General features: G+C 42.8%; 1 protein-coding gene across 1 annotated transcript in view; it reads left to right on the forward strand.

Moving 5' to 3' along the window:
• Positions 1 to 1,173: 1,173 nt before the first annotated feature.
• LHFPL1 (LHFPL tetraspan subfamily member 1) overlaps positions 1,174 to 13,932 on the forward strand; it is a 36,615-nt gene continuing 23,856 nt past the window's right edge. The window contains exons 1-2 of the mRNA XM_046672713.1: positions 1,174 to 1,555; positions 11,493 to 11,591. Of these exons, the coding sequence (XP_046528669.1) occupies positions 1,174 to 1,555; positions 11,493 to 11,591 (481 nt within the window). The remainder of the gene's footprint in view (positions 1,556 to 11,492; positions 11,592 to 13,932) is intronic.

A 13,932-nucleotide genomic window follows, 5' to 3' on the forward strand; every position in this document is an offset into this window, starting at 1 on the left:
GAAGTTTCCGAAACATACTCCACCATCTGCCTGCTGGAGACATTCACAAGACTGTCATCAAGGTGCAGTGTGGTCTCTGGCTGCCTTAACTGAGAAACAGGCCAGAAAGCAGTGGCAGATTAATGGAGTTGGGAGGGAAGTGGTTGATTTTTGACAGAGGGGTCTGTGAAAGCCATTTGCGAGCTAGGCTGAAAAGATTAGATTTGAAAAGATTCTCAGCCTCTTGAATCTGAGATTACTTGTTCCAAAAGGCACCTTGAAAGGTTCTTACAACTATATATATGTTCCTGTTGCCAGGGAGGGGGTACCTGATCCAGAGAGATGAGAAGCTTTCTTGACTATATTCAGCAAAGAACAAGGCAGATTTTCTTAGTAGCCAGTCTAGAGTTAAACAACCTTCACTGGATGGAAAGTTGCCTCCCATTTTGATTTTAGGAAAAAGTGACTGAACAGTACTTGCTCAGTGATAAGCATACAGTGTGAGACTAAGCATCCCTTATTTTATTCTACCCATTTTAACCTAGGTGATGTGTCCCCATGAAAAGCCCACATTAATGCACTATTGGACATCTTACCTAGGTCAAATGGGCACATCCTGTAACTTCATGGTGAGCTCTCCTTCCCTCTTCTCCCTTGTAGTAGGGGCAGGCTCTGTCGGTTGTCTTCCTTCTTCCTTCACTCTCTGAAAAATCTTGGTTCCTGACTCTCTTGAGATATCACTTCCTTCCAGTCCTCCAGGCCAACAATACCATGCCACTGGAAGCTGGGGACTTTCTGGGCAGCCTTGATTTCATTCAGGCTTTCCTCCTGCCATTTGTTCCATGCTGGATGTCAAGAGTCAAAAGCTATCTGATCAGGCTGCATTTAAGTTGGCAGAGCAGTCACTAACTCAGTTCTATGGTTCTTCCATTGAAGCCTATAGACCATAGACCTCTGAATCAGGCAGAAGGAAGGGAAGATGGGAAAAGTGCTGGAAAGCAGAATCCCATAAGGACCCAAATGGTCCTCAAGAGAATAATGTTATCAATAAACAAGGGCCAAGTGGCATATCAATGAGCCCCAGGACTGGCAAGCTAGATAAAAAAATAGGCCGATGGAGCTTACGTGATAACTTTCTGCATTTGGTGCTGTGACCCAACTCATCTCCCCATCCCTGCAGAGAAACCTGGGACCATGAGGAGCAGCCTGACCCTGGTGGGGACCCTCTGGGCCTTCCTGTCCCTTGTTACCGCTGTGGCCAGTTCTACCAGTTACTTCCTGCCATACTGGCTCTTTGGATCCCAGCTGGGGAAGCCAGTGTCATTCAGCACATTCCGGAGGTGCAACTACCCTGTGCGGGGAGAGGGGCACAGTCTGATCATGGTGGAAGAGTGTGGGCGCTATGCCAGCTTCAGTGCCATCCCAAGCCTGGCCTGGCAGATGTGCACGGTGGTGACAGGTGCCGGCTGTGCTCTGCTGCTCCTGGTGGCACTGGCTGCTGTCCTGGGCTGCTGCATGGAGGAGCTCATCTCCAGGATGATGGGACGTTGCATGGGAGCAGCGCAGTTTGTGGGAGGTAAGAATGTTGCTGGGAGTGGGTAGGTTGGGGAGCTTTGCAGGGGGAGTGGGGAGTGGGAAGTGTTGCCTTATGGGGAAATCAATTCTCATCCCCTCCCCTTTGTCTGACTCTAAGGCTATAAATGGGGACCCCTTTGAAACACCTAGTCTAGGACTCCCCAAAGTGCAATCTACATTGTAGTTTTATTCACAGCAAAATTGGTGAATAGACAGAGTTGATATCTGTTTTTTGGCCTTCATTTTCATCACCTTCTTCTGCCTACAGGGTGCCCATTTAAGAATATTATCCAGGTCTGCTTTCCAGGGGGGCAGCAACATATACTGTATTACTACTCTTCCAAAATAAACTTGATCTTTAAGAGCGCTGATCTCTGGTAGTTATCTCAGAGGGCAGTGATCTGATAAACACATACACCCAGGTGCTATTACTAACAAGAGTTTAATGTACAGTCCTCATCAAATAAATACATCTCTAATAGTGAAATGCTTTGTACCGGACAGACTCTAAGTGACCGCTTATTTGGTGGACATCTAAGGCTAGCCCTGTCTGGTAGCCATTAGCAGTCTATCTAGGTTTCTTACGGCCCTGGCCCACCCTACTTATCTTTTCTCTCCTTTAGTCTCCGTCGAAATTTAGTTCAGGACACCTGGGATGCTGGCAGGGTGTAGATGGGCTAGGAAAGAGCAAAATGCAGAAATGGTAGATTGTAGGAAGGCAATGAGAGCAGTTTAATTTGAACTGTATGAGAAGAAAAAGAAAATTTAGATAGACAGGCAAATATTTGTGTGAATACATGAATATTTTTTACACCTGCATGGGACACTGGGAAAAAGTGCTGGTGGGACCTATTGCTGAAGTTTGTCGTTGTTGTTCATGAAGTTATAGGACCATTATCATCTCCATTAGCAGAACAGTGTGGGTAACTAGAGCCAGGAAACTTGGATCCCACTTCTGCCTCTTTCACTAAGTTGCCCTGTGGCTGTGGGCAAATGACAGTGACTTCTCCTGTGTTCACTTCCCTTCTCCATTTGAATTTGTTCACTGGCAAGATAGCCCAGATCCTAATTTTCTTTTTCCTCTCCAATGACTGCATTAGGTGGCCTTGGAGTGAGATGGTATTTATGAGCTAAGACGTGGTCCTCAACAGGGGCTGATTTTTCACACGGCCCCCAGAGACATTTGGTAATGTCTTTGAGACATTTTTGGTTGTGATGACTTGGGGAGGTTGCTACTGACATCAAGTGGGTAAAGGCAAGAGATGCTGTTAAATATTCCACAATGCACGGGAAGAAGACAGCTCCTCACTCCCAACACCAAGTATCCTGCCGAAAGTGTCAATAGTGCCAAGGTTGAGAAACCCTGAGCTATGGGATCATGGTTTCCTGGCCTGCTTATGAAAAGCACCAGATTTCTTTTGTTGTGCCAGTTAAGGTGTGTTCTGGTTCCCTCTTTCCTTAGACTCATTGTAAAAATTTTAAATGTGAATTAGCATTCTATCTATTAACATTCTCCTTTATGTCTAAATTTTTCCACTCTTTATCTGCTAACGGTTTTCTGGCCACATTGGAAAGTTGTTGTATTAGTTTCTTCCTTCTCCTTAAAAACCACAGTACAGAACCAGTTACTAAGGCTGGTCTAAGTCAACAACTTTATCTTCCTTTGGGGGCTCCACAGATATCACAAATGAACCTTAAGCAGACTCACCTTTCACCTGAATTCTCAGGTATGCTATAGTTAGCTCAGCACTTCTATGGACACATTATTTCAGAGGTGACACTTACTGGCAGGAGAAAGAGGTGGTCTTTGCAGCTCATATTTATAGCCCCAGGGCCCAGCTCTGTGCCTAGCATAGAGAAGGTGTTCAGGGGGCCGGCTCCATGGTATAGTGGTTAAATTCTTGTGCTCTGCTTTGGTGACCTAGGGTTCACAGTTTTGGATCCTGGGCACAGACCTATGCACTGCTTATGAAGCCATGCCAGCAGGCGTCTCACATATAAAATAGACGAAGATGGGGATGGACGTTAGCTCAGGGCCAATCTTCCCCAGCAAAAAAAAGGTCTTCAGTAACTGTAGAAAGAATGAATGCATGGCTAAGGCAAGGTCTAGTATGTGTTTGGGTAAGTTGGACATGTGAGAGCTGGATTCATTTACATCCTTCTCTTTTTTTTTTTTTCAGGCTTCCATTCAGGGGTGTTAGCACCCTAAGTTCTCTTTTCTTCTGACTTGAGAGTGAGAACTTAGCCACACTTGTATTTCTAAGAGTTTCCAGCAGAGAGTGAGGAGGGGCTAACTGGTAGGAATCAGACGGCTGGTAGAAACAGCCTCTGTCAGACTCTAAGCATTAACAGTGGCTCCTACTCCCAGCTTGCTTCCTATCTTGGGCTTGACTGAGATGAGACTTTTGCAAAACTCTTATGGTTCTCCATATGACACATTTTAGCTGATCCCACCTTCTAGGTCTAGAAACTCAAAGGAAATTGTTGGGGGAGATGTGGGTAGGTAATAGAGTTTTAGCCATTCATGGACTGAGTAGGGAAGAACTTTGACTAAGTGGCGGTTGCCATACAGAGGAAGTCAAAACATCAATACCATTTTTATCTGACGTGATTCTGCCATTCTATATTCTCCATTGATCTTTGCTCATAGGATCATGGTCATGCTATTTACACTTAGATGAGGGTCTTTAAAGTTCAAGGATAAAATGCCATTTGACAGTAGTCATGGAAAGAGTCAAGACCCCAGGTGTTCCACAAGTTTTATCCCTGGGCAAATGAATGATATTGAACAAATCGCTAAATTTCCACAGCTTCCCCATCTGGAACACCTGTCAACTAAAAGTCATTTCCACCTCCTTTTTAGAAACTGGTGTCTGTCAAGATTATACCAGATGTGAAGGAATGGTGAAGACTGCTTGGATGTATGAAAGAGCCCCTTGGCACATGACCATTACCCAAGATCTTCAGAGATCTTGGGTCTGACTCTTCAGAGATAGGCTCTGCCAGTGGCAGGAAGCCAAGCCTGAACAGCATTTTGAGCTCCATGGATAAAGGACACAAGAGAAAGAGCTGCGTGGGTTAAGTTTAAGCTTGTTGTTCAGCTGAGGGGAATTGATTTTGTTGCTCCAGGCCTGGCTGCTTCTCGGCAGCTGGTGCATTAACCGAAATACATCAGGAGGAGGAGCCAATTTGTTTCAGGTCTGGTTTATCTCTGCCAGACCCCAAACCACTGAAGAGATGGAGTATCCATTAAGAACTATCCCCTCCCCCTGCCTGACTCTTGTTCCTCAGTTTGGCTGCTGCCCACAAAGATGAGCAGTGGGAAGTGGGAGAGACAGGAAGAAATAAAGAGTTGCTGGCCTGAGTCATACTCAGCAAGGTGACCTGATGGGGCCCTTGGGTCCCATTTGCTCCACCTGCAGCTGATCCAGCTGGACAAGCCTTGGGTCCAAAGAGCCTTCCACTGGGACCTACATGCCTTGCTCCAACCGGTGAAGGAAACATCTGGCCAGGAGATTATTTCAACCCTCGGGATGGCTGAGATTTCCAACCAGCTGGCCCCCAGGCTCTGAGAACAAAGTCATTATTCACAGCCCCCTGTGTATGCATTTGCAAGAGGCTTGTGAATTATCCTCTATCTTCAGTGAGAGCTAAACAAAGAAGAAATAGGTGAGAAGTAAATATAAGGAACTTCTTGGCAGGAAAAAGTGTAAGATCTTGGATCAGGTTACTTGAAGGAGGCCAAGAATCTTTCTAGAGCAGGGAATGTATCAGAATCATCTGGAGTGACTAAAAAATGTGGACTCCCCAACTCTTCAGTCCTCTTTCCCATTCTGATATACACAGCAACAGGTGGAGGCCTGCATGTTTTGAAAAATCTTCCCAGTGTCTCTGATGTGTATGTGTTCCCTTTCCCCAGACCAAGTGAGAACCACTCCTTGGACTTTTCTTTTTTGGTTAAGGGGATAGAATCCAACACACCCAGACAGGCACCAATGTTTTTCTCCATGTAAGGTTCTAATGCTACATGCTTCAAGCTGAGTGAAAATCACCACTGGAGGTCTTGGTTCAAGGAAAGAGTATTATTTTTCTAAAAATCATTGTCTTCTCTGGAAACCGTGCATTTCCTGGAAAGTTTCACCAGGTATTACTTAACTTATCCTTACAATGCTGAACAAGGATTACAAAAGTGACTTTCTGTTTGAGAAAATGGTATTTAAAGAAGTTAACCTACCAGCAAAGGCTCATGTAGCAATTGGAGGAGAGCAGAGAATACGGTCCATGGCTTCTGACTCTCAGACCTGGGATTTATGCGCTGGTGCTATTGATTTTTCTTTTGCTCTTTGGAGAAGAAGTGCTATCATATGTTTATCAGAGTGGTCCGTGAATCACTCGTATAAGAATTACCTGAGGCGCTTGTTAATGCAGATTCCTTAGTGCCATTCTATGCCTACTGAATCAGAACTGATGTCTGGCACTCTGCATTTTATACAACCTCTCAGGCTGATTTATTTTTGAAATTGTAGTATGAAATATTTCAGATGTATGTACCACTCAGCTTAGAAATAGAATATCACCAATATAGTTGAAGTCTCCTTCATACCCTGATCATATTCCCTTGTCCCCACAGCAAAGGTAACTATCTTGGATTTGTTATTTATCATTCCTTAGCATCATTCTAGTACACAATAAAATTTGAGAACTTCTGGTCAGTTTTGTTCATAGTGTTGCATTTTTCTGGAATTCCCTTTTCTTCCATCTCTGCCTGTAAACATCTGCCTATTTCTCAAAGGCTAGGTAAAATGCAACCTCCCTGTGAAGCCCCTTCTGATCTACTTTGAAACTCTCTATCAGAAGTGAGCTATCTTATAACTGAGAGAGAATATGGGGTCAAATGAATGGAGAGTTGAGTGGGGGAGTTCCCTGGGAAGGGAAAGCTGAGATATAGCTGGAGGGCAGACATAAATTTTCCACAGTATTTGAGTTAAAGTTGCTACAAGAGCAATAAATTGAGCAAATAAATAACAAATTAACTCATTCTAGGCTTCTTCTCAGGATAGTAAATTCAAACTACCTAGTAACCATATTTGAACAGATGTTTCGGGTGAGTTGGGAGTGTAACAAAATGGCTGCCTATCAACAGTTGCACTTGTGAATGGGAGGTGGGCGGGGGGGTGAAAGGAGTTGGTAAGACCCAGTGAGGAGGCTTTTTCTGTCCAGAGGCTAAAGATTAAAGAGTAAAGATTAGGCATCTGCCTAATTGAGACTGTGCAGTTGGAGAGGGTTATACAGCTGTTGGGATATGGGGAAATAGTAATTCTGGCATCAAGGGAAGGTTGAAGGCAGCTGGGATGTAGCTGAAGGGAGGGCTCCAAGGTCTGAGATTATGTGCCTGAGGCTTTGTATTGGTTTGAGGTTGCCACAGGGCTGAAACTGAGTAAAGGGTCCAACCCCAGGCTTCTCCTTGGTGAGAGCAGTGAATTCAAACTATAGCAGCCACGTTTGGGTGGGACACTGGTACATTTTGTGATGGGGTATTCTTGTAGAAAGAGCAGTTGAGGGAGGGAAACAAGATGGCAGCCCACTGGTTACCTGCACGTGTGCAGTAGGGAAGTAAGGATGGTAACACAATCTAAAGGGTTTTCTTTCCATTTCTAGAGGCAAATGAGAATAGGAAAGTAACCATCTGAGCGTGTGCAGTTGGGACAGACTTCTCCAACTGGCAGTTCAACCAAGAGTCAGCAATGGCAAGTGGATAAGTGGGAACTAGGGCTACTGCTCCCGTGTGGCAGGGCTGAGATTTAAACTAGCTTTCCCTGCCACCAGAGCTCCTGCTCTTAATATTTTTCATGGTGTTTTTCTTAAGTGTTGGTACCAGGACCAGATGCATCAGAATCACTAGCGTGCTTTTGAAATGCATATTTCTGGGCTGCAGTGACTGAATCAAATACCTATGGGTGAGGCCTAAGAATCTACATTTTTAACAAGCCTCCACTCTTCCAGAAAGTGGCAGGGCCTGGCACTGGCAAATAACTTCCATGTTGCTATTTGAAGCTTATCTTCACAATCCCAAATTGATGAGAACTGTTGGGGACAAATCTAACTGAGGAAAAATTACCCTATGCTTCATTGTTTTTAAAATGTGTCTCCCAGAACATCTTTACCCAGCTGTGATCAAACGGAATGAAATCAGCCGTCAGTTATGAGTCAAAGGAAATGTGTGTACCACCTACCGTGCTCACCTTTCTAAAATGCAGAAGGAAGGGTGGGGGATGGGAGGGGTGGTAGGGCAGGTTGGGCAGAGCATGGAGCCACATGCACTGGGGCAGACACATGCCTTGCAGAGATTCCTGGTCTTTGGCTTGGTGCTTGTGCAAAATTGCAAGATAACTCCAACCAGGCAGCTTTTGAATTGAGCCCTGTTCAGCTTTTGACTTTTTAGCTATTTGTTATGAGGACAAAGAGGTGAGGAAGAAATTAGCATGGAGAATGTAGGTGGAAAGTGAGAGAGGAGTTGTTATGAGCATTACTTTTGAAACAGCCCTATAAGATAGAGTACTATTATTCCTAGTTTAAAGATGAGGTAACTGAGACACAGACAGATTAAGTAACTTTCCTAAAGTCACACCTCTAGGTGGCAGAGCTGAAATTTGAATTTAGGTCTACACTGACTACAGAACTCATTCTCTTTTTTTTTATTCCAGCTCTATTGAAATATAATTGACGTATATCATTGTGTAAGTTTAAGGTATACAATGTGATGATTTCATACACTTATATATTGTGAAATGATTACAACAATAAGGTTAGTTAACATCCATCACTCTACATAATAACCGGTTATTGTGGTGAAAACACTTAAGACCTACTCTCTTAGCAACTTTCAAGTATATAATACAATATTATTCTCTTGAGCCATCATGTTGTGCTGTCTCTATGGATCCAATGCCTATAAGACTCCTAGTGCTTGCTAGAAATATTATTGCCAAAAGGTAGTCATTTCTGGATACCTGTCTCTAGAAGGACAGAACTTCTAAGGGTTGATAGTCTCTGATTAGTGAGAAAAAGTGTTGCCAGTAACTGGCTATGTGACCTTGGGTAAATCGCTTTCCCTCTCTTGGTCTCAACATCCATGTTTGTAATGGGAAGGGATTGGAATAGGTAATCTCCAAAGGCCTTTCCCTCTCCAAGATTCTATGGCTGTGTCAGGTGTCTAGGATGATCTCCTATCCCTGCCGTGGAGATCCCTTCAGAAGGCTTCCCCCTTGGGTAGTGTGGGTGAAGGAAGCTGTCTGTTAGGCGGGTGCAGCATATTCTGAAACAGATGGATTTATTGAGCACTTATTATGTACCAGGTACCAAGGGTACATAGCTGAGGATAAATAAGTCCCCTTCCTTCAAGGAATGAACACTCTAGTGAGGGAAGCAGACAGCAAACAATAGTGAAGGAAATATATCACGGGGTATTTTAATCACAGGGGTATGCACAGGGTGCTGTGGGAACAGAGAGAAGGAATACGTAACTTAACCTGGGAGGTGGGTGTTAGAGACGGCTGAGGAAAGGCTTCATGGAGGAGGTAATCCTTGACCTGAGCTCCATAGCATGGTAAGGTCTGAGGAGCAGGGGGGCTGAAGAAGGTGGAAGGTTCCCCCTGCAGTGTCAAGAAAGGCACTTGGCAAGCACTAGTTCCTGCTTGAGAAGCCAGAGTGTGTGCCAGTCCCAGGGATCTGAGTGTGCAGGTTGGAAAGCAGAAAGGCTGTTCTTTTATAAACTTGTGTTCTTTTCTTCCTAGTCTGTGAGGGAAAGTTCACTTTTTATTAACTCTTCCCTCAAAGTGTATACACTGAAAGCAGGAAGAAGCTTAAGTTTCATTTCCAATCTTGTCGTGCATACATTGTGCAAAATCTGGGCTCACAAACCCTGGCTCATACTTCCTCATAGAGTAGGATTTCAGTTTATCTGTGGTAAAAAAACAAAAAACAAAAAATGAAAAATGAAAAACCGGGAGTATTGTTCCATTGCCGCTGGATAAATTCCAGAGCCTAGAAAAGTCCTTGAGTGACCAGTTTCATTTCCTTTAATACTATGAGACAGATAAGAATGCCTTCTAATTTTAAGCATTCCACTGAAGGGAATTTCTAACCTTAATTGGTTATTCTTTTAGTTCCTAAACCCTCTCTCACTGTCAGGAAGTTCTCTCTATTTTTCTGTTTAAAATTCTTGCTATTTCTTAATGTCCTTGTCCTTTTCTCTGACCTCACTGAGTATTGAAGGAATCTGGTTGCTATGTCGCAGACAAGCTGAGAGAGTACTTTGAGATTTTCTTCCAAAAGGATTCATCTGAAGGCAAAATAAGTTTATGAGCTTCTCAGAGTGTGTATGGAATCTTCCTCAGTGGAGAAAGAGTAGGGCAGGTGTGGCCAGCAGTCCCTGGAGCAGCCTACCTTTCACTGTCCAGCTAAGGCCTAGAGCTCTGGCACCTACAAATATGCCATTCATTCATCACCGATCAAGTACCTTCTCTGTGGATGTTCTGTGTTATGAGTTAGTTTCTGCATCCACACTGGTGGCAGGTGACCTTCCCATGACCCTTGTTGTGGCACTCAAGCATAGTGTTCTTATAGTTAGGCTCTCTTCGTTGCAAGTAGCAGAGATTCACTTGAGTTCTCTTAATGAAAAAAGAGGTTATTGTAACATAGGGAAAGTGAAACTGGAGAGCCATTGGGAAGGACCGGATTCTCTCCAGCTCTTTCATGGGCAGTATGGAGTTTTTCTTCATGGTGTGTCTGTTTCATGCCACTGTATTCTCTCCCTCTATCAATTAGCTTGCTCAGCTTACCCAGAATTGATGTCTATTTTTAACTTTGGACTGAACTTGGCTTTAGCTTTACACAGACTTAATTCTAACTCTTAGTGTTTTTTCCTAACTTCTGCTCTATCTGCTAAGCCTTTCAGCATCTCTGCTTCTTGACTAAAATTTCCAGAAACAAAAATCTGGCCCAGCTCATCTCTTCACGCCAAGTTATGTCACCATTACCGGCCAGCCAGTGAATTTGGTTGCTTTTGCGTCAGATGCCAATACTTGGTTCAATCCACTGTTGCCAAAACTCAGGAGGTCATATCTTGTAAAATGTAAAGCTAGGCAGTAAGCAAGAGCTGTGGATGAGACAGTTGCCCTTAGAAGGCAGTGCCTGCAAGAAGACGCAGATTTGTATCTCTGGTCGAAAGAGTAAAATTGTCACTAAGATCCCACAGAGTTTCCCTGTGGCAACCAAGTGACAAAACAAAATGGAGATGAAGGCAAGGGTCACAGTGGAAGGTATTGGAAGCCAAAGAAAGGAAGAATGCTTAGCATGAAGCTGGAATAATTTCCCAGAAAAAGAAAGTGTTTCTGGAAGAGGCAGTGTGGTGTCCCGCTGACCAGGAGAAGCCTATGCAACATGTGTGCTTTCTGTAGATCTCAATCTGGCTGCTGACTCCAAATTACAGAAATCATGACCTACCTCCAACGAGTAGGGATCTACCTGACACTTAGAAAAGGCTAAATTTTAGGAAAGAGTAGAAGTCTCTATATTGTTATTCTTTGTAAATCAAAACAAGGTAGAAGAGGAGTCTTGTTGGAGAGACCAACTTAGCTTTGTAAGTCACTGTCAAAATCATTTTGGCTGTAAAAAGCACGTTGGCCTGTCTCATTCCTAATACTGCCTGTTCTTTATGAGTCATCCCCTGTACTATCTAATGCAACTCACCACCCATGGCATGGCAAAGAAATCCTGTTGAGTTGGTAGTGTCATAGACATTTAGGGTAAAGGGGAAAAGTAAACTCTGAGAGGAGGAGGCAGAATTTGAGCTGAGTTAACGCAGAGGGAATGTTGGGGTGACAGAGACCTGTTAAATATATATATTTTTCTAGTTGTATGTATGCTTTTCTTTCCAGGGCTGCTGATAAGCTCAGGCTGCGCATTATACCCCTTAGGATGGAATAGCCCGGAGATAATGCAAACATGTGGGAATGTCTCCAATCAATTTCAGTTAGGTAAGGTGGCCTGGGTTGGATGGCAGTGATGGTTCATTGGGAATCTGTTTTTCAAAGTGCTTTACCTCTTGGAAAGGCCTCTGTTTGCTAGTGGTGCTTGCCTGAGTCTCTCTCACTGTTAGCTTGGGGGAAGTGATAGCTTGGGTAGTCTCATTTGTACTTGCTAACTCACAAGGGTTGGGCATAAATTCCACTTTTAAAACTGTGTCTGTCCACAACCTTGGTGCACTTCTACCCAGAGTTCTGTGACCAATTTTGGGGCAACCCTATCTACAGAGGAATTTCAAGCGCTTGGAAACTGATGATCTGTCATCCTCTGCATAAATCCTAGTTCCCATTAGTATTTCCTTCTAGGTACTGTTTACCAAATACAAATCAACAGTATTTCTTCTCACTCCCCACTGAGGATATCATGAGAGGTAATTAGGTTTACCTCAAGCGTTAGCAACCTATGTTAAATATTGGGAATTTTTACTTGCATGTTACTGGCATTGTTACATTGTTACTGGCATGTTAATGACTAGTACCGTTAAATACTAGAATGGGTGACAGAAGTAGCTCTGGAGTCTTCTGTGGTCGCCAACTCTCATTGAGAATGGCTTAAGTTCACTATTGTGAATTGGGAATTAGATTAGACTCTAATTGGAAGACTTCACAATATTTTCCCAACATACCATAATGGAAGAGAGTAGGAGGGGAAAGGTCTAGGTTTCCTTGAGTATTCTCAATTGTAGGAGAGAATTTTGGAGCAATGAAGCCACCTATTCCCTATAGCTTATGGTCCAATACTTTCCATTCTTTCTGTTGCCTCAGACTGTTTTTTGAGTCTCCCCTACCCATTTTCGGAGGAAGGAGTTGTTCACTGTACAAACATAACATGAAGTAAAGGCTATATAGAAGATGTGACAAGGGTGGACCCTGGAATGTCCAGCGTTCCTGGCTCAGGGCAGGGCTGACTGGTAAATATAGTAATTCTGCCATAGGTGAAGGAATGAGTAAATACCTGGGGGAAGGCGCTGAAGAAAATGGAAGCAAGCTATGAGTCCCCCTAGCTGGGGTAGAGAAAGCTGAAGATTTAGCACATTTCTCCTACTTGGTTGTTAGACGTATAATTCTACTTTTTTAAAATAACGGCTTTATTGATATATAATTCATATACTATAAAACTTGCCCCTTTAAAGTATACAATTAGTGGTTTTCAGTATATTCACAAGGTTGTGCAATCATCACCACTATCCAACTCGAGAATATTTTCATAACCCCCAAAAGAATCTCCTTACCCATGAGCAGTCACTCTCCGTTCCCCCCTGTACCCCAGCCACCAGCAACTACTGTCAATATAGATTTGACTATTACGGAAATTCATATAAATGGAAGCATATCATATGTGGCTTTATGTGTTTGGCTTCTTTTACTTAGCATAATGTTTTTCAAGTTCATCCACATTGTAGCATGTATCAGCACTTCGGCTTTTCACGACTGAATAATATTTCGTTGTATGGATATAACACATTTTATTTATCCACTCATCAGTTGATGAATACTTGGTTTTTTTCCTCACTTTGGGGCTATTACAAATGATACTGCTATGAATATTTATGTACATATTTTTATATGGACATATATTTTCATTTCTCTTGGGTATACATCTAGGCACAAAATTGCTGGGTTAAATGGTAACTCTGTATTTAAGCCTTTTGAGGAACTACCAGGCTGTTTTCTAAAGTGACTGCATAATTTTACATTTCCACCAGCAGTGTACAAGGATTCCAATTTCCCAAAATCTTCACCAATACTTATGTTCCATTTTTTAAATTATAGCTATCCTAGCCGGCGTGAAGTGGTATCTCATGTGATTTTAATTTACATTTCCCTGATGACTGATGATGTTGAGCATCTTTTTATTTACTTATTGGCCATTTCTATATCTTCTTTGGAGAAATGTCTATTCAAATCTTTTGCATTTTTTAACTGGGGTGTTTACCTGTTTTTGTTGAGTTATAACAGTTCTTTATAAATTCTGGATACTAGGCTCTTTCCAGATATATGATTTGCAAGTATCTTTTTTTCCGTTCTGTGGGGTGTATTTTCACTTTCTTGATGACATCCTTTGAAGTACAAAATTATTTAGTTTTGATGAAATTCAATTTTATCTATTTTTTCTTTTGTTGCTTGTGTTTTTGGTGTCATCTAAGAATATATCACCAAATCCAAGGTAATGAAGATTGTTTTGGCTATGTTGTGTCCCTTGCATTTCCATGTGAATTTTAGGTTCAGCTTGTTGATTTCTGCACAAAAGCCAGCTTGGATTTTGATGGAGGTTTCACTAAATCTGCAGGTC

Source organism: Equus quagga, chromosome 10 (genome assembly GCF_021613505.1).
Source record: "Equus quagga isolate Etosha38 chromosome 10, UCLA_HA_Equagga_1.0, whole genome shotgun sequence".
Taxonomy (NCBI): domain Eukaryota; kingdom Metazoa; phylum Chordata; class Mammalia; order Perissodactyla; family Equidae; genus Equus; species Equus quagga.